A 23571-nucleotide genomic window follows, 5' to 3' on the forward strand; every position below is an offset into this window, starting at 1 on the left:
CCTCATCTCTTTCTCTCTCTCTCCATCATCATCTCATCTCTTTCTCTCTCTCCATCTTCATCTCATCTCTTTCTCTCTCTGCATCTTCATCTCATTTCTTTCTCTCTCTCCATCTTCATCTCATCTCTTTCTCTCTCCATCTTCATGTCACCTCTTTCTCTCCCTCTTCAACTCATCTCTTTCTCTCCATCTTCATCTCATTTCATCTCTTTCTCGCCATCTTCATCTCATCTCTATCTCTCTCTCTCCATCTCCATCTTCATCTATTTCTCCTATCATCTCATCTCTTTCTCTCCATCTTCATCTCATCTATTTCTCTCTCTCTCCATCTTCATCTCATCTCTTTCTCTCAATCTTCATCTCATCTCATCTCTTTCTCTCCATCTTCATCTCATCTCTTTCTCTCTCTCTCCATCTTCATCTCATCTCTTTCTCTCCATCTTCATCTCTTTCTCTCTCTCTCCATCTCTTTCTCTCCATCTTCATCTCATTTCATCTCTTTCTCTCCATCTTCATCTCATCTCTTTCTCTCTCCATCTCCATCTTCATCTAATCTCTTTCTCTCCATCTTCATCTCATCTCTTTCTCCATCTTCATCTCATCTCTTTCTCTCCATCTTCATCTCATCTCTTTCTCTCTCTCCCCATCTTCATCTGTTTCTCTCCATCTTCATCTTATCTCATCTCTTTCTCTCCACCTTCATCTCATCTCTTTCTTTCTCTCTTTCTCCATCTCCATCTCTTTCTCACCATCTTCATCTCATCACATCTCTTTCTCTCCATCTTCATCTCATTTCTTTCTCTCCATCTTCATCTCATCTCTTTCTCTCTCTCAATTTCTCTCTATAATTTCTGCTCACGCCACTCTAATTTACTTTTCTTTCTCTCCCTCCCCCTCTATCATTTCACAGCCTGAATACATCCAACAGAATAGACCACTCATCCTGAAGTGAGAGAGAAAGAGAGAGAGAGGGACCAGTGGCTATTGAATGTGTGGAGTAGAAAGTGGAGGACTGGCTAGTCTGGTTTAGGGGGACTGGAGAGTGTGAGAGGGCGTGTGACTAATAAGTGATATTCTCAGTAGACGTGTGAGCCTGTAAGGTGAGGTAGGCCCTCCGACTCAGAGCTGAATAGCAGGGACTCAGCTACTTTTGAAGTCATTCAACATTGAACCAATAACAAACTGAGTGGCATCATACAGCGCTGAGTGGTCTAATCATGAAGTTGAGAGTCTGAGAAGAAGGGGGGAAACTATTACACCAAACCACAAACAGAACTGTTTTTACTCAAAGTGATTAAATCAGAGCAATGGATGTAATGATGCCAAGGAAGACAACTGAGCTAGTTCAACTAACACATTTACGTACATTTTTCCCGCCGGCATTGAATGTAATGAATAAAATAATGAATAAATACATACAGTATGGACTGGGGTCATAGAAACTGTGTGTAACGTGTGTTTGTGGGGTGTCAGTCACAATGTCAGGCCTCTGACAACCTAAATCTACAGTCGATGTCCACGGCCTCGCGGAAATATAATTAGCATAATAACATCATCCCCATCAACATCTGTCTGTTTAAGCTAGAGATATATTTTTTTACATGCACTTTCTATTCATTGCTTTGCCAATGTTTTTTGCAGTATTACTTTTGTGCCTTATTGCAAACAGGATGCATGTTTTGGAAATATTTTATTCTGTACAGGCTTCCTTCTTTTCAATTAGGTTAGTATTGTGGAGTAACTACAATGTTGTTGATCATCCGCCATTAAACTCTGTAACTGTTTTAAAGTCACAATTGGCCTCAAAAAATCCCTGAGCGGTTTCCTTCCTCTCTGGCAACTGAGTTAGGAAGGATGCCTGTATCTTTGTAGTGACTGGGTGTATTGATACTCCATCCAACGTGTAATTAATAACTTCCCCATGCCTGAAGGGATATTCAATGTCTGCTTTTTTTTCTTTTTCCCCCATCTACCAATAGGTGCCCTTCTTTGTGAGGCATTGAAAACCCTCCCTGGTCTATGTGGTTGAATCTGTGTTTGAAATTCACTGCTCAACTGAGGGACTTTACAGATAATTGTATGTGTAGGGTACAGAGATGAGGTAGTCATTGAAAAAATCATATTAAACACTATTATTGCACACAGAGTGAGTCCATGCAACTTATTATGTGACTTGTTAAGCAAATTATTACTCAAAACTTATTTAGGCTTGCCATTACAAAGGGGTGATTACTTATTGACTCAAGACATTTTAGCTTTTAATTAATTTTGAAAAACATAATTCCCCTTTGACATTATGGGGTATTGTGTGCAGGCCAGTAACAAAGAATCTCAAATTAATACATTTTAAATTCAGGCTGTAACACAGAATGTGGACAAGGTCAAGTGGTGTGAATACTTTCTGTAAGAATCTGTTATTCAATAAATTTCTATGGGCTAATAATACCGGTAAGGTCAAATTCAATGTTTCATCAAATACTGCTTTAATATATTTCTATGCCTAAAGGGGTGCTAAACTTCAAAATCTAATAACTAAATGATCCCCATTTTAGACTCTTAAGGATTAATGCATCAGCCATGATTGGTTAATCCTCTGAAACCAGTTTTGTCTCTCAGGTGGAAAAGTCAAACAGAAGATCTGGAATTCTTTTCCCTCACCCCCTCAGGCAGCTCCCCCTCCCTGGAACCCACTCGCATGCATAACATAAGCCGCTGAGCTAAAGGTGTCAGGCATACCTATCGAGGAGGGCCCCCCTAGCCTGACCTACGGATAGCCCAGAGGGACATTAATTATAGAAGGTTCTGACTCAAGGGTCTCCAACAGGTTGATCGTGAGCTACCAGTGGCTAGCAGACCACCTGAGTAGCTCGCCAAACAGACATGCAATTTTCATGTGTTCCACTGCAAGCTCACAGCTATTACCTAATCAACACAACATTGACATTATCCCACCCCTGGTTAGCTACTATTGGCTTAAAAAGACAAACCTAACACAGTACTATAATTGCCAATACATTTCCAACAATATTGTCCCTTTCTGTCTGTGTGGTGCGGGCGTTTGTCTATCACTCCGGTGGGTCATTGGCGAATTAACGGCTCTTCTTGGTGAATGTCGGTATCCGAATCGCATATGTGGAAGTGTCGTTCATTTGGCTCCCTGATTTCCATACTTTTACTACTGCTTTTTGATCTCCAGACATTGATTATCTGCAGATATAATGTAAAAACATTCTCTGAAGATGGTAATTCCTCAGTGCAAAAACAATATAGTGAGGAGAGAGACTCATTCTGGTCCACACTACTTTTTTCAGTGTGTAAAATGTCTTCATTTTTTTCTTTGCAGGGCATCTAATAATTTTTGTTTGGGTAAAAATATATTTGAACTCACATTTCACAATCTGAGATAACGGTAGGCAACGTTTTAGGCTTTAAATTAGTGATGGACCATTTTTCCTCGTGGTCTTAGTTGAATTTCTAAGCATTACTGAATGAAAAGCTGTGTGGGAGCCAAATATTCCGGCTCACAGACAAGACTCGGAATGCCCATCACTAGTAGTTAATGTGATAACTGTCTTGTGGGTTGACAGAAATACCCAAAACCTTCTCAATTAAATGTTACCTGCAAAGTAGTCTTACCTGGCAGAAGTACAGTACATTATGAGCAAGTATATAATTTGTTTATATTATTTGCTATTTGCAAATTTTGCCATGAAATGAGCAGCTAAAGGGGAATTACACTCAAAAATCTAAATGTGTTAGTTTTTTGCAGATTTGAGAGTTTTTCATGAACCATTATTTTACCAGGTATACTTACTCTTGTACTCTAAGACCCGGGGAAGAGTTGCAGGGGAGAGGAGAAGAATGAATGCTGTGATGATTGTCAGGCTTTACCTGATCAGGCTTCTCATTCGTCATTATGGGGGCCCTGACAACTGACACTTAAAACTCTTCTTTTATTATTCAGCGAGGCAGATTCACATTTAAACTGCTTGTCTTTTCATCTGTCTCTCCTAAACAGTCTAACTACTGTACTGAACTGTACTGAGACAGACAGACAGACAGACAGACAGACAGACAGACAGACAGACAGACAGACAGACAGACAGACAGACAGACAGACAGACAGACAGACCGACACACAGACAGACCGACACACAGACAGACCGACACACAGACAGACCGGCACACAGACAGACAGACAGACACCCACACACACCATTATACAGTATCTAGTATAGGTCTGATTAATGACTGATCAACTCATCGACAATAAAAGTCAGTGCCGTCACCATGGTGATAAAACTAGCTCAATCCCTGTCACTTAAACATTGACAAATGCATACCAGGAAATTGAAATAGATGTGTACAGTAGCCTACACTACATGAGGAGTGAGGGGTTGTTGTTAACACTACCTGTATGGGACAGGGCGATAGCTACATGGTGTAGTGTTCCATTGCTGCCCTCTCAATCTACAGACCGACAAAATAGATTTTAAACATAGAATGTCAGTCCATGTGGGGTGTGATCAGTTGTGAACTAGGCCACGGTTAGCTTGCTGGCTAGCACCCTCCCCGCTCCTGATACATTTCCTGGGAGGGTATACAAATATATGATAATCACTTTATTTGTAAAGTGCTTTTCAAACATTACGCTCAAAGCACTCATTTAATGCATCCCTCCCTATACAATCCATAGGCATGTCAATAAAACAGCTCTGACTACTGTATGTACGTGGAGAGATAGCATACTGTTTGCCTGCCACCACGAGATCACAGCAATCTGTCCCAACAAATGAAGACATCTTGTTGTGATCCATCCAGTGTTAGATTAGACGACAGCTGGTCACCGGATTCCCTTGGTTTCTACGACAGCTCCGGTTACTAATGGACCAGAAAGGACGTAGAAACACACCAAACGGGGAAGAGAGACAGAAAGGTGCAGAGAGGTCAGAGAATTTGAAGGTTACCCCAGTCTAACGGCGAATCCAAACAAATAAACGCTCAGGTGTGTTATTCTCTGTCCAAACGGTGTCTTAATGATGTGGAGTTAACACAGACTAAATAACCGTGTCTCCCCGTGCACTGACAGATTCAGAAATAATTGACCAGCATGCTGCAAACGGAGACGCGCAAGGCAGATAATTCAATCCTACGGCTGACAGACACCATTGAGCGTGTCACTAGATTTCTGCATTAATACACAAAGCAATGTCAGGTCAGGGATAGAGGCGTTGGAGCTCCTGCTAGTTATTTGCAAATGCATCTATGAGGGTAAATTACCTGGGACTCCCAGTCATATGGGCTAGTTAACGGATTTCCTGACAGTGGCCTGCCTTGCTGAAAAAGTCCTGGATTTACTGCCTGTCAAAATCATGATAGATTGTTTATTTTTTGTCACATTGTTTCCTTCTTTCTTTAACTGCCAGCGAAAAAAAGAAAACAAAAAACTCCTATCCAATATCTTCTCTGAGCTCAGTGAGAACATCTTCCAGACAAACAGACCAAAACGGACACAAGGGACCATAACCTTATGAGAACAGCTAGCTGAAGGTGTGTCACTTCATCCACACATTCCCAGGATCTCAAGCAGGTGGTAAAAAAAGGAGGCTTGGTAAAAAAATGAGCAAACACAGTTATCCATTACTCTGACTATAGCTTTGATCTTTGAGGAGTAAACACACATACAACATACAGCAAACCTGTCATCGTGTTGTCATACACGTGTAAATCATTCCCTTTCTGACACGAACCCCCCGACAACAAAACGTCTACCTTCCCAACGGGGTCACAGAGCAAGCTGATACCTCCAATGGTGAGACAAAGCCCTAGCTCTACGTGCCAGAGAGCGAGCTGCCAGCGATAGCGACAGAGGTGACAATAGCACAGTGGCGTTGTGTAGAACACTGCCTTGGAGCTATGCCGTGAAGAGCAACAATACTGCCCTACATGAAAACTCATCCACCAAGGAGCTCAATACTGTCTGCTTTAAAAAGTTCACAATGCCACGCCAAGGTCTGTCTATCCTCCCTTTTCCCTTTCTTTTGTTTGTTTGTGTGTTCCCATTCAGGCTGATGCCTAGTGTTCCCATTCAGGCTGAGGCTCAGTGTTCCCATTCAGGCTGAGGCTCAGTGTTCCCATTCAGGCTGAGGCTCAGTGTTCCCATTCAGGCTGATGCTCAGTGTTCCCATTCAGGCTGAGGCTCAGTGTTCCCATTCAGGCTGAGGCTCAGTGTTCCCATTCAGGCTGAGGCTCAGTGTTCCCATTCAGACTGATGCTCAGTGTTCCCATTCAGGCTGAGGCTCAGTGTTCCCATTCAGGCTGAGGCTCAGTGTTCCCATTCAGGCTGATGCCTAGTGTTCCCATTCAGGCTGATGCCTAGTGTTCCCATTCAGGCTGATGCCTAGTGTTCCCATTCAGGCTGAGGCTCAGTGTTCCCATTCAGGCTGAGGCTCAGTGTTCCCATTCAGGCTGAGGCTCAGTGTTCCCATTCAGGCTGAGGCTCAGTGTTCCCATTCAGGCTGAGGCTCAGTGTTCCCATTCAGGCTGAGTGTTCCCATTCAGGCTCAGTGTTCCCATTCAGGCTGATGCCTAGTGTTCCCATTCAGGCTGAGGCTCAGTATTCCCATTCAGGCTGAGGCTCAGTGTTCCCATTCAGGCTGAGGCTCAGTGTTCCCATTCAGGCTGAGGCTCAGTGTTCCCATTCAGGCTGAGGCTCAGTGTTCCCATTCAGGCTGAGGCTCAGTGTTCCCATTCAGGCTGAGGCTCAGTGTTCCCATTCAGGCTGAGTGTTCCCATTCAGGCTCAGTGTTCCCATTCAGGCTGATGCCTAGTGTTCCCATTCAGGCTGAGGCTCAGTATTCCCATTCAGGCTGAGGCTCAGTGTTCCCATTCAGGCTGAGGCTCAGTGTTCCCATTCAGGCTGAGGCTCAGTGTTCCCATTCAGGCTGAGGCTCAGTGTTCCCATTCAGGCTGAGGCTCAGTGTTCCCATTCAGGCTGAGGCTCAGTGTTCCCATTCAGGCTGAGGCTCAGTGTTCCCATTCAGGCTGAGGCTCAGTGTTCCCATTCAGGCTGAGGCTCAGTGTTCCCATTCAGGCTGAGGCTCAGTGTTCCCATTCAGGCTGAGGCTCAGTGTTCCCATTCAGGCTGAGGCTCAGTGTTCCCATTCAGGCTGAGGCTCAGTGTTCCCATTCAGGCTGAGGCTCAGTGTTCCCATTCAGGCTGAGGCTCAGTGTTTCCATTCAGGCTGAGGCTCAGTGTTCCCATTCAGGCTGAGGCTCAGTGTTCCCATTCAGGCTGAGTGTTCCCATTCAGGCTCAGTGTTCCCATTCAGACTCAGTGTTCCCATTCAGGCTGAGGATCAGTGACAAACAAAAGGCTGGGGCAGAGCGGCCGGGGCTATCATCATTTCGACAAGTAGGTGGAAACGCTATCTTTCATTACACCCAGTATAAATAGTGTAATCTATCAGTGCTGCCAATCAAGGTGATTGATTAGGCGCTGTCAGAGGCTATAGAGTGGCACATAAGAAAAGTTTGGTTAACAATGCCGGTAGCTATCTGGTGCCTGAGTGGTGCGGCGTTGGCTGCTGCCTGCCTGGCTGCCTGGCTGCCACACAGCAGTGATTAATGTGTTGTCAGCCTGTAATCCCACACCCACGCTTAATGAGGCAGGAATTTATCATCTTTACAGAGTGGCAGATGCCAGGAAAGGGGAAAGGAATCCAAGTGGTTGGAAACAATATACTTTTTCTCGCCGCGCCTGATGTGTCTGACAAGCTTTATAAACCACAAAGAGGGCCTGTATAAAGCACAAACTTCAATGCAGGGGACTTTCGATTTGGCATCCTCCCCTCCCTCCTGCCCTCTCGGCCTCCTTCTCCCCTCCCCTCCCTCCTGCCCTCTCGGCCTCCTTCTCCCCTTCCCTCGCTCCTGAAAGTCAACAACTGCTGTTGAGAGCAAAGAGTTTCCCATAGCGCCGCACTGACCTCTGAGTGACTCACGACAAAGTAAATGGGTTTAGTTAAAAAACACAAATGATGACTGAACCCTAAAGTTAAGTCAATACAAGGACAGTATGTCAATCATCACTTATGTTAAATGATCCAAAACTCACAACTCACATTCTGTTTACTACACCAAAGATAATCATCAAAATAATAATTTATAAACCACAAACCCACACAGACCCTCCCAGCCTAATCAGATGAAACGATATAAAGTATCAACATTATGAGCATTAGTGCGTTAAGACATACTTAGAACTCACAGAGGCACCATTGGCATTATCTGATACAATCTTAGGCAGGATTACGCTAACGACGCTAACTAGACCTAAAGACTATAGAGGAAATGAAGGAGCTACCTCCTCAATTAACATTAGCTGACGTTGGTACTTTTTATATCGACGTGGAAACTGAAATGTTGACTAAACACTAATTCCCCTATCAACTAAAGAAGATAGATAGATAACGCAGCCATCGCTGTCAGAGAGTGATCCAACCTCGGCACGGTCCAGGGAAACAACAGCATTAGCTACAGACAGAGTCCTTCAGAACCCAACCAGCTGTCTCTCATTAGGCTGGCAACGGATCCTCATCACCAAGGACTTACACACGCATACATACATACACACGCAACGCACACACAAATACACAAACACCAGAGACTAACACAACGAGTGCAGCTGTGATTCTAACACAGAAAAACACTTGTACTCTGTACTGACTAAAAACATCATCTGATAAATCATGTCATTGAATGAAGCTACAGTTAAGCATTAGATGAGTTGACATTGACAGTCTGTTAGTCAGTCTTTAACTAACTCAATGTTTGTGGATATAAGAAGGAAATACTAGAATACAGGCTAGTTCAGCGTAGGTTAAAAGAGGACCACAATGGAAGTACATTGTAAAACTTTGTGTTATCGTCAATGATTTTTAAATATTTTGTATCCACTTTGGTAGTTTGAACTTTACTTTAAACTGGTCAAATAACACCAATCTACTGTTTCTGCAAAAAGTAGGGCTTGGAGCGTTTTGTGGGAACGTGAGATAAAATGAGAAGGGATTCGAAATGTTAACATTCTCATTGGCTTGTTATTATACAATATCTGGTACATTTCTGGAACATTATGTATCTTTCTGATGCTAAAACCGAAAGCTTAATAATATCATAATGATAAAGAATTCTTCAAATACATGGATTTTACTAGGTGAATAAAAAGTAGCAGAGCTTATTCAAGCATTATTATTACTTGTCATAGTTTATAAAAACGGTATTTTCAATACAGGGTAAAAGTATATCACATTATTATGGGTCAGCCTTGGACTGCTTTCAGTCGGGCCTCATACTAATTGCATGAGACATTGAGACAACAAATGATTCACCACAATGGCTTCCCACCCATGTTCTTTATACCAAAACCCAGAGAGGAAAATCAGTTCATATAAAACTAGTTCTACTCAGAAACAGTAATAGAGTCCTTAAAAACATCTGTTGGTTTTTATACGTTTTCCACCAAATGAATAATCCATCTATCACTACTCCTATTAGAGTGACGTGACACTTAGGTCACGCACCCCGTGTCTCTGCGCTCTGAACGGGTTGGTAAATCAATCCTGCCGCTATTACTTACAATTAAAGGTGCTTTAAAGTTTTACAGTGTGTTTATGATATGAGGGGCCTGTGATGTGATTTATAAGGTCGCTCTGAGTCATTCCCTCTGATTACAGTTGTTTTTGTGGACCGTTGCCCTCTCCGCGACCTCACAAGTTACAGCTGCCAAATCGTTTAGAATGCATAACATACAGTGGGATGCCTCTTTTCTCTCTGTTTTCTGAGCTCATCGGTCCAAACACAGAGTGAACGGGCCCATACTGAGCCAACACTTCAGTGCCGATCCAAAGACTGTAAGAACCGACAGACACCTCACTACTCTGGAAACAGAAGCAGAAATCCTCTCACTCCCTGACAGAGAAGGCCCGCGTGGTCCATGCTGTCCCTGACATGTGGAAGACAGTACTTTCATATGTTTCTGGTGCTGACTGAAGCGTGCAGGGAAAGAGACAGAGAGAGAAAGAGAGAGAGCCAGAATGTAGTGCTGTTTCCTGTTGCCTAAACACTTGAAACAAAAACCTCAATAACAAGATGATTATAGACTTAACAAGCTGGAATGGTCATGTTGTGAACTGGCCTGTCACGCTAACAATTAAAAGAGATTCATCTCTATTATTTCTTTGTTGTTTTCAGTGAATTGAGTTGTCTAGAGTCCATCAGAATGCACAAACACAGCGATGAGACTGACAGTCATACTGTAATTCCACTATTGTCTGCTATGTCACTTATACATCTGTTTCCTATTTTGCTGTCAACTTTTTCTGTCTTCTCTTTTTTCCATGTAGACGTTTTACAGCCTGCACCGTATCCATCACAAAATGCTATTACTCTTAATAGCTATCACTACAAAATGAATAACAGCGTAAACATAAATAACAACAAAAAATGTCTCAGTGATAATGTACTTCAATCAATCGATAGCCAATGGAAAAGAATGGAAAAGAACACATCCATTATTTGAGTGTTAGCACAAGTTGGTGTGAGGCCAACAGAGGGTAAAAAACCCATACTCCTCCTTACTGTACTGACTTAACCTATACTGTAGCAGACCAAAGACAATGTCTGACATGAAGTCATAATGTCATTGAAATATGCAGCTGGAAATATATAAATCACTAGGCTGAGAGAAAACGGTATAATAAACTTGTTTTCACAGCCGTCTGATTGGTTGTATTTTCTTGTCCTGTTGAGAAGCATATCCTGAGAGGACACGTATATATCCAATAAAATGATTCAGCAAACCCACTGAAGGCACATGCACAGAGCAATATCGCATGCTGTTTGTTATGTTCGAAAGCTTCAGGGAACTCATAACTCTCTAGTGCAGAGAGGAACGTAGCGGCAAACTTTACAGGCCCCACTAGAGACATTTAAAAAGAAGAAAAGAAGAAAGCAAGATAATAACTGATATCCTTCTATTCCCTTCCAGAAGATTCCTAATGCAAAAAATCACACAAGCATCCATCATGTGTAGGCCTACAATACACAATCATGGCTCTCAAATCATGTGGTCTATTTTACATATTTTGACTTCTTTCCTCTGTGCAAACTTGAAGTGAACCGCTGCAGAGTAAAGCAGGTTAACATCAGCGGAGGGAAAAACAGAACTGAAAAGATCCACTTGAGGACTTTCCTGGCTCTGTCACTGTCGATTCCACAGAAGAGCAGTCACCCTGAGAGCAAGGGCTCATGGGAGACGAGAGCTGGCTCGAATGGGCTCGAACCGCCTCGCGACTCTGTCTGCTTCACGTTAACGCTTTGCATTACACGCAGGAAGATGTGGGGAGAAAAAGTCATGTCCCGGGCTCTGAAATCAAGTCAAACTCTCCCTCCGAGCAAAATCTATGTGACATCCACGGAACCGCTATACCCCCTGACGTCGCTACCAAGCTGTGTTTAGTGGCAGCGGACTGAGCACTTACTTCATTCACTGTGAAATGTACTTTAACATGCAGGACGGGGAGTGAAATATCATAATACCAGTCAAATCCGACATGGCTTCTCTGAGTGGTGCTCGGGATAGAAGAAATAGAGAACATGTTGTCAGAGTGTTTTGATAGACATGGTCAGTTTAACCCAAGGTTTTAACAACAGGCTTCGTGATGGTGAGTCAGCAGGAGGGAGGCTGAGGGAGGTTAGGGAGTGAAGCCACGGTAGAAACCACGTGTTTTTTCCGAGAACAGCCTAGAGCAGTCCAAATGGCTCTATGTGGTTTAGCGCCATCACATTCCATGACATCCGAGTCCTCAAAGAGAATTATCACATTATGACATTCCAACACGCCCAAAATACAGCTCAAGGCTTTTCAACTCTCTGCCTCTGCTTCTTCTCTTCTCTGTGTGTCTGTCGATGTCTCAGAAAAACACTTCAATGGCCTTTACTCAATTGACATGTTTACTTCAGGTATTTGGCCATCCCCCTCTTTCCTTCACATACCCCCTCTCTTTGTTTCTATTGGTCTCTTCCTCTCAGTCTACAGTGGGTTCCGATATTATTGACGCCCTTGATAAACATGAGCAAAACTTACTGTAAAAAATAAATAATTCAAATACGGAGATATATTGTATGGCAATTATTATTATTATTTGTTTTTTTACAATTGCTCAGAGAAAGAGATTTTGTTTAATCTCTAAATGGTATATAATAAATAATGATTTAAATACCTTTCAATAACTACACCTTGCAAGGATAACGACATAGTTGCTTTTCTAAAATGTTTTATGAGTTGGAGAACACATTGGGAGGGATACTAGACCATTCCTTCATACAGAATCCTTCCAGATCCTTGATATCCTTTATCTGTGCTTTTGGACTGCCCTCTTCAATTCAAACCAGAGGTTTTCCATGGGATTCAAGTCCGGAGACTGAATCCCAATGTATGGAGGAGGACGCCTGCAGCTAACAGTTTGAATGTCTCCCCCTAGTGGTTGCACTAAGTATACATGTATATTATAGCAAAACCATGGAGGATCCCAATAATACCGTTGTGTACACAAACTTTGATTTCAAAATATGGACATTTCTATCATCATAGAACAATGTGTTGTTGTTGTTGTAAGGGTCATAATATAAGCCAGATAGGCCTATGACATACATCATCACATGGCATAAGTCCCAAAGAGGGTGTTTTGTCCTGCTCCTGCATTTATCCTAGTCATCAGTGACAGAGCATTGGGCTACGTACATGTTTGACATCAATGTGTGTGCAATTACAATGGTAATAAAATGGCAAATTTGAGGAAATGTTATATACAGGTAGAATGGAATGGTCTGCCGGTGTCGTAGGATTTGTTGTCTTTGACACTCATATAGGTGTCATAACCAGACCAAAAATATTTTTTTATTTTTTATTTTACCTTTATTTAACTAGGCAAGTCAGTTAAGAACAAATTCTTATTTTCAATGACGGCCTAGACAGATTATGTCAGCTGTTATGACTTATGACAAGGTTATGACTGTGTCATAACGTGTTGATTTTGTGGCATTGTCATCACACTGTCACTGGGGCCCTTGTTAACCTTTTACACTTGTGGGAATTGTCCTATATGAATGACTAAATGTGCATGTTTTTACAGAAGTAATATGAAAATGCATAACCATGTTAGCAATTGAAAGGGAATCATTTGGAGATTATGGGAAAATTACTAGCGCAAAAGGTGAGGACACAACAGTTCAACTGACACAAGACTGAATCCAAAACATTACACAGTTGATTTTATGCAGACTTGATATTTACTGTACTTTTCGGTGCATTTGTTGATAACGAAATCTGAAAATCCTCTGGATACATTCGGTAACGTGAAAATTTGGGGTAGGTGCAACATAAAATACAAGGGTTTGAGTGAGAGGACTAACTGTTGTCTCCAAGGCCACACACCTCTCCAAAGTGTACACAGTTCCTTAGTAATTTCAATGCACTTTGATGATCCATAGAGTCTTCAACTATACAGTGTTTTTGTTTCTCTCCTAGCTGTGCCGTGGAGGGATTACAACAAGCACACTCACAGTTGTTTGGTTGGAACACAACCCTGCATCCCCTGTTGTTACTCAATTCAAAAACAGTCCATTATAAATTGCAATGTGCGTCAGGTGGGCTTCATTTGAAAGCTTGTTCTTATGCCAACATGACTAGCTAAGTTATGAAAACACAATTTTACAGTGTTGGGGTTTCACAATGCAACGCAGAGAAACACATCGTAATTATTGTGCACATAGAAAAGAGACATGAGTGCATTCAGGTGTGTGTGCCGCAGCAAATTGTCTTAACAATAGACAAAAATAGGCTAATTCTGCTCAGAACAACCCAGATGTCAGAGTCGTGTGTATAGGTGGCAGGGAAGTCAGGCGCAGGAGAGTCAAACGGAGTGTAAAATGGAGTCTTTTAATGAATGTCCACGTAACATGCTCCATAACACTAATAAGAATAGAATATAAACAAACATGGGTACGAGGACCCGTCGCGCACCTATACAACAAACACAACACTGACAATAAACAATCTCTGACAAAGGCATGAGGGGAAACAGAGGGTTAAATACACAACAGGTAATGAATGGGTTTGAAACCAGGTGTGTGGGAAGACAAGACAAAACCAATGGAAAATGAAAAATGGATCGATGATGGCTAGAGGACCGGTGACGTCGACCGCCGAGAGACCCCGCCCGAACAAGGAGAGGCAACGACTTCGGCAGAAGTCGTGACACCAGGGTATGATGCCATGTCATCTTGTAACTGTACATCAAACATAGTGATCGTAAATGTTGACACTGTATATGACGTGAGTTTTATGATACGGAAAGGAGATGTGCACTTTTGGACTCAAGGGTGTTTGGCTTGCTTTTATGACATTAAAGCGGTATTTATTAGAATCCTCAACGTCTCATCTTTCAAAATACATAGAGTCCTCTTCATTTACAGCATTTCTCTCACTCAGACAATAAATAAATGTGCCCAATTAGCGGGAGGGGTGGGGGAGACTTCATGTCGTGCGATGTGCTCAAGTTCAGAGCGGCTGTCAGTCAAAACCCATCCAGAGCTGTGAAGCGCAGAGCAAGAGCTCTGACATCATGTATACCATGTTACTGTACAGCCACTGTGTTCCAATATAGGTGTTTATCAGTGCCCAAATCAGCCGTTTTCAACCCTTATATGCGTACGAGTGTAAGGGGTTAAGGACAATAGCATCATGAAGTTTACCCAGTACCAGGACATTTTAGCCAAAAACCTGGTTGCCGCTACCATTAGGCTGAAACTTGTCCTCAAGTGGATCTTCCAGCAAAATAATAACCCCAAGCACATCTAAATAAATGGTTGATTAGCCACAAAATCAACATTTAGCAACGGACATCTCAGTCTCTGGACTTAAAATCCATAAGCAGTCCAGAATCGCAGACGAAGGATATCAAAGATCTGGAAAGATTCTGTACTGAGGATTTGTCTAAGATCCCTCCCAATGTGTTCTCCAACTCATAAATCATTTTAGAAAAAGGCTCAGTGCCATTGTCCTTGTAAGGTGAGGTATTAAAAAGGTATTTAAAAGAAAAAAAACATATAACTTGTTAAACAAAATCTCTTTCTCTGAGCAACTGTATTGGCATAAAATAATATAATTCCCCCATTTGTTTTGCATACAATATAACATTTGAATTGTTGTCAATAATTTAGGTATGTCTCTCCCTCTAGTTCTGTCTCTGTCTCTCGGTTTGTCCCATTGCTCGTCTTCTCCACTCAGGAAATCCAATAAGACAGAGACCCAATAACGTGGTCTTCGTAACTATGGTTGAGGAAGATGACGTACCTAGCTAGTGTACGACACAGACTGTACAGTAGCGCCACATAAAACAACACACACTGAGACACAGAGTTATGCATTTCTAGGGCCCAGTGGTACGTGAAAAGTCATGATCAATTCAATGAGCTGCAAAAGGGTCTTTGTTCACACTGTAAATGTTCACTTTTACAGTTGGTCATTTTTCTTTCTCTTAATCTGTCAACACTGATTGTTGATATGACTCAAATCCAGCTTTTCCATCATTTAAAAAAGTCTTCACAATCTTGATGGGCATTGTCTGTAGACCACACTAATAAAGTATATTGTATGATACCAATATAGGTTTGATATTGACATTACTCAACACAGAGCAGAGCCAATCTTATAACAAATACTGTAAAATAGAGTACTTATCCTACATCAGATAAGAGCAGTTTTTTTTACGTGCGTATGAGTGCTTTGAGCAGACATCCAACTGTTCATGATTTAGCAGACTTGGAAAACGTTCAGAATGTTGGAGAAGTGACGGTATTCATAATGTATTAAAGCTCATTGCTTTGTTATCAGAACCATGTGGCTGCCCATGGTGCCATGCCATAACGGCATGATTGAAACGCAGTTTAAACAGTGGTCACACTCCATTCTGATGTGGCTCAAACTAAGTCTCTGTCCCAAATGGCATCCTATTCTCTACGTAGAGCACTATGGGGCCTGTTCAAAAGTAGTGCCCCAAATAGGGAACAGGGTGCCATTTGAGATGCAGCCCAGGAGGTCTCCAAAGTTCAGAGCTGCCTCTTCCTTAGCACGCCCATTAGCTGTTCCGATACATCACGCTAGGAGCATGAACAACTAGAGAGCAACCTGTTCTTTTTCTGATTTACACAGTCATATGAGAGGGGCTTAGATAAGCATGCACAGTATGTGTTCATCATAATAATTCACTTACTGTTAACTAGAAGCAGGGTCAACGAGTGTGTCCTTCATTTTAGTGTAGACTGAGGTTTTCACGCTGAGTTTAACATTCATCTTCAAAGTGTGTAATGCAGCTGTTCTGAAAGCGTCTTTAACTTTGATTATAACCTAAACATGGGTTATTCATCAATATATACAGCATCTTCATAACTCTAATACAAAGAGAGTGGGAGAGGTAAAGAAGGAGACAGAGAGAGAGAGAGAGAGAGAGAGAGAGAAATGAGTGAGACTGGAGAGAGTACTAATTAGTGTCCAGTTTAACTGTGCTACAGTAACTCCAGACACCAGGCTCCAGTGTTATGAAGGGACGCCCCACTGTACGAGACATAAAAGCAAACACAAATGTCTAATTACACCATCATCATCTCTCTCTCCCTACTGCCTCGTTTGTCTGCGCCACTCGTTAATTGGTGACCTGCACGATTGGTCAGAAACACAATGGCTCTGATGATGGAGCCAATTAGATGGTGGGGAGGCGGGTGAGGCGGGGTGTACACATTCCCCCCCGCGCCGGTTACGGCTGCCGCATCATGTCTCATCGGACTCAAAACTAACCGTTACGGACCCAAGCACACTACGGGACATTTGGAACCACACTACCCCATCTCTCACTCTCTCTATTCTACAGTAAACAAACAACTTATGCAGGCTTTATAGAGCATTCACAAGTCTACATAAGCCCTACGTAGATACCTCACAAACAGTTATGAGCAAAGTCATAGTACTGTGGAGGCTGTGTAACGGTTAGACAGTATATTGAGTCAAAGGCTGTTACGGTGGAGCAGAGTGAATACAGTACTGTACTGTAGAAACAGAGAAAGGAACGTTAATCTACTTTAGTAAAGGGTAAGTGAAGACAAACATAATGAGACATTTCCATCTGATAATGTACATAGCATCTTCTGCAAAATACTCTGACACAAACACATATAAATCAACTAGAATTAGCGAGATAATCTTCAGCCATATCTAAATCTATGATAACAAAGGCAAGTGTTGCTGCTACATTGGCAGGGCTATGTAAATATAACCCTCCAAAGTGACTTTTGCCTGCCAACAAGCATTGTTAAAGTGCTCGGCTTCTTTTCATATCAAGTGGATGAGCAGTGTTTCATTCCACTTTTCTACATCTAGCAAACATGCCAGAATGGGGTTAAATTATTTCAATGTTTTCTTTTCTTGCTCTGCCACTTGCACGATAAATCAAGAACAAAGAGTTGTGTGGACTGACACTAAAACGCTACAATATTTTGGCTGATTGTCGCAAACGATAAATATTTTGTTTTCTCTGTGCACTTTTAAACCCTGCGTCTGCTCGACACGCATCATGCCTTGTCATTGGTTGGCTTTGTTCTTACCTCCCAGACTCCTTTATGTCTGTAAGGCTCTGGGGACCCTGGGACGATGAGGCCTCGCTGATCCAACCAGTAAATATTTCATGGCCTTACAATTACATGAAATCGAATCTTAGCAAAGCTGTTCATTTCCACCCCTTCGAAAGAAGAGGAGGAGGGGGGAGAGGGGTGAGGGATGTGAAGGGTTACATCTATGAAATCCCAAACTCTAATTAGTCTGCGTGGCTCTAACGAGCGAGGGAGGAATAAGTGCATGGTCGGGGGATAATTAAGCGATTGTGACTGGCGTGTACGTGAGCTGTCGCTCCGATGGCCAGCGCTGTCACGCTCCTCGTTGCTACCGCGACCGGACAGCCTCCCCGTCCACTTTGATCTGGGCTCATGCATACGGAATGAGGTCAGACCGTGGTCATAAACACACACACATACATACATACGCACGCAGGCATGCTTGCACACACAAGGATGCCCTCAGAAGCACACACACTCATTAAAGAGAGAGTCCCCTCGGAGGGAGGGAAAGGGCTCCTGTTCAAAGGGCCGTCGCACCAGGACCCCTGCAACGGGAGACTGACACTCAGACACGGATGGAAAAAGGGGGACAGGAGGGGAGGATAGACAGGGGGTGAGGGATGAGAATATGTCAGTTTCTTACTGCTCATCCACATCACTTAACCATGTCCTTAATATGGTTAGAGGGGTTAGACAAATGATTGACCCCAACGGGAGTGAGGGAACTTTTAGATAATTCAATATATCAGAGATATATCATCTGATCTCACACTGCTAATGAGGAGGACCCTCTGAAAGGCAGAAAAGGTAAGACTGGACGGTCTTCTGAGATGGGAGGGGTTGAGGGTAACTGAAAGATGGGACTAAAAACAAACAAAAGATAACTTTTGTAAAATATGCTGTGTCCCGTAAAATGTATATATGGAAGTAGAAGCCTACGTCTAGGGTTAGGCTTAATCTGTGTCTGGGAAACCAGCGCTATTAGATCATAAAGGGTGTACTCACCACCGTGTCTGATAACTTGGGTTTAACCACCTTCATGAAGGCTCCCCGTGCCTCAGCCTCCTGCTGTTCAATCTTACAAACCTTCCTAGTGTCTAGGAACTTTAAGGTGGGTAGCTTGTGCAGAACAAAATACCTGAGGAAACACACACAAACAACAATATATGATAACTAACAGATGTACCTTATGTAGGGCATCATGACTTGTGTCGGTTGACTGTACACCAAATCATATAACACACACTTTACTTTATAGAACAATGTTTACATAAAAATGAACATAAAAAACACAAACAAACGTATATCTATCTACATGACATGATTTGAGAACAAAAATCAAGATTACTCTACAAACTGAACACATCTAGTGAATACGGCACAAACCACAAGATGTCTGTACTGTATAATAAGAGAACATAAACTGCCAGAGCATAACAACTAGTTAATATCCACCTACAAAAGGAATTATGCAAATCTAATTCTAAAATTACTAAAACAGCACATATCAGCAAACATCTTGAAAAGAAGACGACTTGTTTACTCAGTATAGATTTAATGGCGATGATATCTATCCTTCCATGTAATAACCTTCAAAGCTGATAAAAAATAAGGACGGAAATATAAATAGAAGGAAAGGAGATACGCCCCATCTGCCAGAGCTGCCATTCCTGTAACATCACAGATCTATATTCTACGCTTTCAGACACTCTCTATCTTTCATTGGGAGGGAGAGGAAACGTCGGCGAGATAATGGCTGGGATACGGAGATGACAACAGATCCTTTCAGAGAGCAAGAGAGCGGGTGGGAGCGGAGCAGGGGAACAGACATGTCAAGGCTGGAGGTTCCAGCCAAACAGAACACAGTAACAGACATGCAGCAGCAGCTAAGTGAAGGGTGAGGAGGGACGAGGAGGAACCACAATATGGGCACAGCCCGGTCCCTGATGATGATCATGTTGGAGCTGAAGATAGTTAGTAAAACCAACGTCAGGTTGTCAACACACTAGGATTTTAGGGAAGGGAGCTATGGATTGATCTATATGCTAAATACTTACTATATAAACAATAACAATGTCACAAACAGTATATTATGACTCAAGTCTGAGAACATCTGCATATAGGTTTTGATTGAATAGAGCTACAATACCTGAAACATACCAGGCTTGAGGTGTTTGGGCAGTTGAGTGACAGAGTGATAAACCCTATGCTAATGTCGTTAATAATACACAATTCTTAAATAGACATTGTCTGACAAAGAGTAAGAATTATAATTCAAGCCTCATTTAGTCAGTTAATTATTCTCATCCTCTTCTATGGAGGGTTGACTGAATGGGTTGAGATGGATTGAGGGTTGAGTGAATGGGTTGAGGGTTGAGTGGATGGGTTGAGGTTGAGTGGATGGTTGAGGGCTGAGTGGATGGTTGAGGGCTGAGTGGATGGTTGAGGGTTGAGTGGATTGGTTGAGGTTTGAGTGGATCGGTTGCGGTTTGAGTGGATTGGTTGAGGTTTGAGTGGATGGGTTGAGGTTTGAGTGGATGGGTTGAGGGTTAAGTGGATAGGTTGAGGTTGAGTGGATGGGTTTAGGTTGAGTGGATGGCTCAGGGTGGAGTGGATGGTTGAGGGTTGAGTGGATGGGTTGAGTGTATGTTATTTTTTTATTTTTTTTACCTTTATTTAACTAGGCAAGTCAGTTAAGAACAAATTCTTATTTTCAATGATGGCCTAGGAACAGTGGGTTAACTGCCTGTTCAGGGGCAGAACGACAGATTTGTACCTTGTCAGCTCGGGGATTTTTTTTTTAACCTTCCAGTTACTAATCCAACACTCTAACCACTAGGCTACCCTGCCGCCCCAGGGGTTGAGGTTGAGTGAATGTGTTGAGGGTTGAGTGAATGGGTTGAGGTTGAGTGGATGGTTTACGTTGAGTGGATGGGTTGAGGGTTGAGTGGATGGGTTGAGGGTTGAGTGGATATGTTGAGCATTGAGTAGATGGGTTGATGGTTGAGTTGATGGGTTGAGGTTGAATTAATGTGTTGAGGGTTGAGTGAATGGGTGTAGGTTGAGTGGATGGTTGAGGGTTGAGTGGATGTTTGAGGGCTGTGTGGGTGATTGAGGGTTGAGTGGATGGGTTGAGGGTTGAGTTGATGGGTTGAGGTTGAGTGAATGTGTTGAGGGTTGAGTGAATGAGTTGAGGGTTGAGTGGATGGGTTTAGGTTGAGAGGATGGTTGAGGTCTGAGTGGATGGTTGAGGGTTGAGTGGATGGGTTGCAGGTTGAGTGGATGGTTTGAGGTTGAGTGAATGGGTTGAGGGTTGAGTGGATGGGTTGAGGGTTGAGTGGATGGGTTGAGGGTTGAGTGGATGGGTTGAGGGTTGAGTAGATGGGTTGAGGGTTGAGTAGATGGGTTGAGGGTTGAGTGGGTGGATGGGTTGAGGTTGAGTGGATGGGTTGAGGGTTGAGTGGATGGGTTGAGGTTGAGTGGATGGGTTGAGGTTGAGTGAATGGGTTGAGGTTGAGTGGATGGGTTTAGGTTGAGTGGATGGTTGAGGTTGAGTGGATGGGTTTAGGTTGAGTGGTTGGGTTGAGGATTAAGTGAATGGGTTAAGGTTGAGTGAATGGGTTGAGGGTCGGGGTTGAGTGGATGGGTTTATGCTGAGTGGATGGTTGAGGGTGGATTGGTTGGGTTGAGGTTGAATGAATGGGTTAAGGGTTGAGTGAATGGCTTTAGGTTGAGTGGATGGTTGAGGGTGGAGTGGATGGGCTGAGGGTTGAGTGGATGGGTTGAGGGTTGAGTGGATGGGTTGAGGGTTGAGTGGATGATTGAGGTTGAGTGGATGGGTTTACGTTGAGTGGATGATTCAGGGTGGAGTGGATGGTTGAGTGGATGGTTTGAGGGTTGAGTTGATGGGTTGAGGTTGAGTGAATGTGTTGATGGTTGAGTGAATGTGTTGAGGGTTGAGTGGATGGGTTGAGGGATGAGTGGATGGGTTGAGGGCTGAGGGCATGGTTGAGGGCTGAGTGGATGGTTGAGGGTTGAGTGCATAGGTTGAGGGTTGAGTGGATGGGTTGAGGGTTGAGTGGATGGCTTGAGGTTGAGTGGATGATTCAGGGTGGAGTGGATGGTTGAGTGGATGGCTTGAGGGTTGAGTGGATGGGTCTCGTTGATGGTTTGAGGTTGAGTGAATGTGTTGATGGTTGAGTGAATGTGTTGAGGGTTGAGTGGATGGCTTTAGGTTGAATGGATGGTTGAGGGTTGAGTGCATGGGTTGAGGGTTGAGTGGATGAGTTGAGGGTTGAGTGGATGGGTTGATGTTGAGTGGATGGGTTTAGGCTGAGTGGATGGTTCAGGGTGGAGTGGATGGTTGAGTGGATGGGTTGAGGGTTGAGTGGATGGGTTGAGTTGATGGGTTGAGGTTGAGTGAATGGGTTGAGTGGATGGGTTGAGGAGTGAGTGGATGGGTTGAGGGTTGAGTGGATGGGTTGAGGGATGAGTGGATGGTTGAGTGAATGGGTTGAGGTTTGAGTGGATGGGTTGAGGATTGAGTAGGTGGTTGATGGTTGAGTGGATGGGTTGAGCTGGTGGATTGAGGTTGAGTGAATGTGTTGAGGGTTGAGTGAATGGGTTGAGTGGATGGTTGAGGGTGGGTGGATGGGTTGAGGGTTGAGTGATGGGTTGAGGTTGAGTGGATGGGTTGAGGATTGAGTAGATGGTTGATGGTTGAGTGGATGGGTTGAGCCGGTGGATTGAGGTTGAGTGAATGTGTTGAGGGTTGAGTGAATGGGTTGAGTGGATGGTTGAGGGTGGGTGGATGGGTTGAGGGTTGAGTGGATGGGTTGAGGTTGAGTGAATGGGTTGAGGGTTGAGTGGAGGGTTGAGTGAATGGGTTGAGGGTTGAGTGGATGATTTGAGTAGATGGGTTGATGGTTGAGTCGATGGGTTGAGGGTTGAGTGGATCGGTTGAGGGTTGAGTGGATGGGTTGAGTGGATGGGTTGAGGTTGAGTGGATGGGTTTAGGTTGAGTGGATGGTTGAGTGGTTGGTTGAGTGGATGGGTTGAGTGGATGGGTTGAGGTTGAGTGAATGGGTTGAAGGTTGAGTGGATGGTTGAGTGAATGGGTTGAGGGTTGAGTGGATGGGTTGAGGGATGAGTGGATGGGTTGAGGGCTGAGGGCATGGTTGAGGGCTGAGTGGATGGTTGAGGGTTGAGTGCATATGTTGAGGGTTGAGTGGATGGGTTGAGGGTTGAGTGGATGGATTGAGGTTGAGTGGATGATTCAGAGTGGAGTGGATGGTTGAGTGGATGGTTTGAGGGTTGAGTGGATGGGTATCGTTGATGGGTTGAGGTTGAGTGAATGTGTTGATGGTTGAGTGAATGTGTTGAGGGTTGAGTGGATGGGTTGAGGGTTGAGTGGATGGGTTGAGTGGATGGTTGAGGGTTGAGTGGATGGGTTGAGGGTTGAGTGGATGAGTTGAGGTTGAGTGGATGGGTTGAGGTTAAGTGAATGGGTTGAGGTTGAGTGGATGGTTTTAGGTTGAGTGGATGGTTGAGGTTGAGTAGATGGGTTTAGGTTGAATGGATGGGTTGAGGATTAAGTGAATGGGTTAAGGTTGAGTGAATGGGATGAGGGTTGACGTTGAGTGGATGGGTTTAGGCTGAGTGGATGGTTGAGGGTTGAATGGATGGCTTTAGGTTGAGTGGATGGTTGATGGCTGAGTGGATGGTTGAGGGTTGAGTGCATGGGTTGAGGGTTGAGTGGATGAGTTGAGGGTTGAGTGGATGGGTTTAGGCTGAGTGGATGGTTCAGGGTGGAGTGGATGGTTGAGTGGATGGGTTGAGGGTTGAGTG

At 43.5% G+C, this 23571-nt stretch overlaps 1 protein-coding gene across 1 annotated transcript in view; it reads right to left on the minus strand.

Annotated features, from left to right (window-relative positions):
• LOC135512209 (leucine-rich melanocyte differentiation-associated protein-like) overlaps positions 1-23571 on the minus strand; it is a 412825-nt gene that overhangs the window by 95788 nt on the left and 293466 nt on the right. The window contains exon 5 of the mRNA XM_064933983.1: positions 18730-18862. Coding sequence (XP_064790055.1) covers positions 18730-18862 — 133 coding nt within the window. The remainder of the gene's footprint in view (positions 1-18729; positions 18863-23571) is intronic.

Source organism: Oncorhynchus masou, chromosome 24, assembly GCF_036934945.1.
Source record: "Oncorhynchus masou masou isolate Uvic2021 chromosome 24, UVic_Omas_1.1, whole genome shotgun sequence".
NCBI lineage: Eukaryota > Metazoa > Chordata > Actinopteri > Salmoniformes > Salmonidae > Oncorhynchus > Oncorhynchus masou.